The 4,696-nt window shown below is 46.7% G+C and overlaps 1 protein-coding gene across 1 annotated transcript; it reads left to right on the top strand.

Annotated features, from left to right (window-relative positions):
• Positions 1 to 251: 251 nt before the first annotated feature.
• Positions 252 to 4,535, top strand: SARC_13055 (hydroxymethylglutaryl-CoA lyase, mitochondrial; the record flags this gene model as incomplete). The annotated part of the gene is made up of 5 exons (XM_014292823.1): positions 252 to 457; positions 969 to 1,098; positions 1,921 to 2,084; positions 2,849 to 2,975; positions 3,420 to 4,535. Coding segments are annotated over 5 exons (737 nt in total), but the record flags the coding sequence as incomplete, so codon positions are not given.
• Between the last annotated feature and the right edge of the window lie 161 nt (positions 4,536 to 4,696).

The raw sequence follows: 4,696 nt of genomic DNA, 5'->3' as shown, positions 1-4,696 counted from the left end.
TACATATATAAATATATGTATATATCGCAACGATGTATTATGTATAGGAACTGAACTTTTACTCTCCCAAGACTGTCACACAGTAGAATTATCAATACTAACACTAAGAACTAATTTCCAATTCTAATCTTCTAAAAAAATCGCCATGACGATAGCTATCTCGTTCGGATGTCTACTATATACTAAACGTGGTACAAGTTTTGCCCTCAAGAATGACTAACCCCACACCCACCGCAATATATATCTCTTATAGATGGGCGATAACACAGCAGTACTTCAAGGCATTCGTCGTGTAGAGGGCATCAGCTATCCCGTGCTGACGCCCAATATGAAAGGCTTCGAGGCTGCGGCCGAGGCTGGTGCAGAGGAGGTGGCGGTGTTTGGGTCAGCGACGGAGGAATTCAGTCAGAAGAACATAGCGTGTTCTGTCGAGGAAAGTCTGGAGCGCTTTGAGAAGGTATGTGTGTTTATAGATGTTATGTTTTTATATCGGCACGTGCGTGTTTCTCGGATGGTCTATGTGTGTGTGTGTGTGTGTGTGTGTTTTATAGACACATAGCTGTAGTTGGGTGAGCTTCCAGAGAGTAGTTACTAAGAACTACACATTATGTGTCAAGTAGTCGTTGACGCTTAGAGAAGGAAGTGTTGTGAGAATATAAGCTTCTTATTTTCATTTGCATTAGAGTGAAGCAGTTGTCAGTGACGGCGTACACACACATAATTCTGAACCTTGTGTATGATACCAGCGTGTATACATGTGTGGCTGGCTTGCTTTTGTTCTATGTGAGGTTGTGTTTATCTCCCATACGCCCCCATTCAGGTCCACACACCCGCACTTTGTCCACTTCTCCTACGCACCGGCCCATCTTCTCACCGCCCACCCTGCCTTTATACTGTCAAACCATTCGACCACTAGTGTGTATCATTCCATCCGTTTCATACCTTGTCCCAAATGCCTTCATTCTCAGATCATGGACGCGGCGAAGGTCTTGGACATTCGCGTGCGTGGTTATGTGTCTTGTGTCATGGGCTGTCCGTACTCGGGATATGTCAGTCCCGAGAAAGTCGCCGCGGTGGCCAAGAAACTGCGGGATATGGGTATGGTACTGAGGAGTGTTTGAGCACGAGTACGTGCACTGTAGTAGGAATGCTAGTACGTTTACAGGAAGCTACGGAGATTATTCGGTGGATCCGCCTACCACTTTTCACACTACGTGCATTTCGGTGGATAGGATGTCGGATCATGTCGTGTTGCTGAGCGGTGTATAATGGAGACTGTGCCCTGCAGATAGGGTGGTTACTTTGTTCGTAGCGAAACTGTGAGGACCCGTACAGAGTTCGCTTGAATCGTGCCTGCTGCTATTAGTGGGAGAGCCGTACGCGATGCTCGCTGCCATGTGTCGATGTGTAGTATGTTATTCACCATGAGCTGCAACGCAAGTGCTCTGTATGGCACCCACACTCGCGTGTTTATATTTATATATATATATAAATATATAATTTATATATATATATATGTTTAACACGGAATGGTACAACGTCCAGTTTGTGAACTCCGGACACTGTAAACTTCAGCTACTTAGGTACTTCACAGGATGTATGCACAAAATGGTTGGTCACGAACGAGGCATGGACCCTCTTGAGTTTTTTGTATTGTTGTATACATATACTGCGTATGTTAATAAGTACTCATTTTCACATACATTGATTCTCAACAGTTCCGCCGGGGTTAGTTTGTATGTCAAGAAGTTCTGCTTTACACCCGCAAACGCACTGCAATTCTGCAACTGTCAATATACACAGACTTACACCTACACACACGCTATATACTGCTTTACACCTACAAACACACCATATACTGATTCACATCTACAAACACTCTGCAACCACACACGCACACACACACACACACACACACAGGGTGCTATGAAGTGTCTCTGGGCGATACCATCGGCACAGGCACGCCCGGGCTCATGCGAGAGGTCATCGACCACACCAGCGCAGTGATTCCGATGAGTGAGATCGCAGTACACTGCCACGACACGTACGGACAGGCGCTGGCGAATATTTTAACGGCCGTGGATGTATGTGATGTGTACAGGAATGGGGATGGGCATGCGGGGTATTGTGTATGTTTGTATACGTGTGTTTGTATAGTTGTTACGCATGTTGTTGTGTGTATTCGGTGTATGCGTGTGATTGTGTATGTTTGAGTACGTGTGTTTGTATAGTTATTACGCATGTTGTTGTGTATATTCGGTGTATGCGTGTTATTGTACATGTTTGTGTATGCGTGTTTGTATAGTTATTACGCATGTTGTTGTCTTTATTCGGTGTATGCGTGTTATTGTATATGTTTGTGTATGCGCGTATGCGCAGGGGGATGTACATAAAGATGTTTGTTTGTACTTCAATATCTGCTTTCAATATTCATACCTCTGTGTGGTCTTTCACGATACAACTCACATTAACAACACCTCCAGGTTTGTCATCACTGTACACATGTGTGCGCACATGTCTCTGAGCATACCTTGACTACTTTTACTTGGGGGACCCAATCTATCATATTACCCTAAAACCCTGAACCCTAGAATCTCTGTTAGACTATGTTTGGTCAAATCTTGCACTGCATGTACCCATCCATTCACTTATACATTCGAGTGCACTCATACATTTCAAGGGACGTTCTCGGTATGCGTTGCCTCTAAGCAGCTCCTACACCCATGCCATAAGCCTCGTGTGTAGCACAACTTGTGCATATCTATTGGACCGTCCATGTAACAACAGCTGGGAATACCCATGTCCATATACTGACAGCCTTTCTCTCCCTTTCTTACTCGTATCGTAGATGGGCGTTCGGGTAGTTGATGCGTCAGTCGGGGGCCTGGGGGGATGTCCCTATGCCAAAGGTGCCTCGGGCAATGTGGCGACCGAAGAAGTGGTCTATATGCTCCACGGCATGGGGTTGGAAACAGGTATGGCTCACGCTCACTTTCATTGCCTAAAACCCTAAACCCTACACCTGGAACCCTATCACTGATCAGGTGCGATCCACGCTCACATATATTGGTATCACTAATCTCATGTGGTGTTTGAGATGTGAGGTTCTTGTGCCGTGCGATGTGGGATAGGAACGGTGATGACGTAGGACATAGCCACCTGCCAGTAAAATAGTTAGTGTGTATGAGAATATCATGGACAACACCCATTGCACTCTCATTCCATAGAGCACGTGCAAAGGCTAGTATATACAGAAGTAACTCCTGCTAAGGTTATTATATGCATGCAAGCGTAACAAGTGTAATAATCCCTGCTAACCTCAGTTGTTCTGTTCCATACACGAGTATTTACACACAAAGTGCAAGCAATAGCCTGATAGTCTGTCACTGTATCTAAATCTCGCACGTACACGTACACAGGTGTGGATATGAACAAGCTCCTGGAGGCTGGCCAGTATGTGATGGGAGCCTTGGATCGACCTTCGACATCTCGCGTTGCGCGTGCACTGGGCTATGTCCAGAACTCCTAGTTCAGCTACACCTCTGTCGTACTGTCGTATAATCGATTGGACGTATACCCTAACGTCACTTGAGGTGGGGCGACACAGACGCAGACTCGGGCACGGACGTGTACGTGCCCACAGGAGGAAGTAGTAGACAAATGGCGAGTGGACTGGGATGGTAGTTGTGGGTGTTGATCGGCACGGGCTGTGGTTGATATCAACCTTTTGCGCGTGGCTTGGGTCTCTGTCACACCAACATCAGTGCGTGTGCGTGTGCGTGTGCGTATGCACGCCAGGACGAGTTTGCCCATGGGCCACCCCCGTGACATGGCGCAGTGGTATGTATAGAGCGTGCGCCTAGATCGCATTGTTACGGTGGAGCTTTATGTGATGCTACGCTGTAGCTGTGTGTGTTAAACTCGTCTTAAAGTGGTATCCCTTTCTCACCGCCAATGCCTGCCACGCTACTACGGATGACCCGCTGATAGGGCTATCGTATCTGGGCGTGGTATGCACGAGGTCGCCTGCAGATGTGTGCTGAGTCACACCAACTCCACGTGGCTCTGCCACAGACAGGCTGCGATGTATTGGGGGGGGGCGAATGTTGATGCATGGTGTGGGGAAACGCCAGGGGGGGGGGGCGAATGTTGGTGCATGGTGTGGGGAAACGCCAACAAGCGCACTACAGCATTGCTATTGCTGGGGGTGAATATCGGTGACTGGGGTGAGGCTCGCACACACACTGCTCGCCTGCCGATTTATATGTGTGGGACGGAACCACGGAGAATGGGTAGACGTACGAAGCGCGTGCGTGTCTTTTGCACCAGAGGTTATGTGTAACTGCCTATCCCTGCTTGTAGTAGGAAGCAAAAAAAAAACTGCTGTTCAGGCACAGGGGCTAGACACCACGCCATACTATGGCATCGCGCTCGTGTGTTGCTGGTCTGTACCTCACTGTGCCGGTGGTTTCAAGTCGCCGATTTTAACAGGGGTTGTAGCTAGCCTCCTAGCAATTAAATCTACTTAACACCAATTGCTTATGCCGAATGCACGTTGCACCAAACGTTTATACTGTACTCTAAAACTCTTATCTTAACTAAGGCCGCGATTAGCCTTCTAGCTGTATATATATATATATATATATATATATATATATATATATATATATATATAGTAATAATATATATATATATA

Source organism: Sphaeroforma arctica (assembly GCF_001186125.1).
Source record: "Sphaeroforma arctica JP610 unplaced genomic scaffold supercont1.2852, whole genome shotgun sequence".
Lineage (NCBI taxonomy): Eukaryota > Ichthyosporea > Ichthyophonida > Sphaeroforma > Sphaeroforma arctica.
This window is presented reverse-complemented; position numbering and strand designations above follow the sequence as displayed.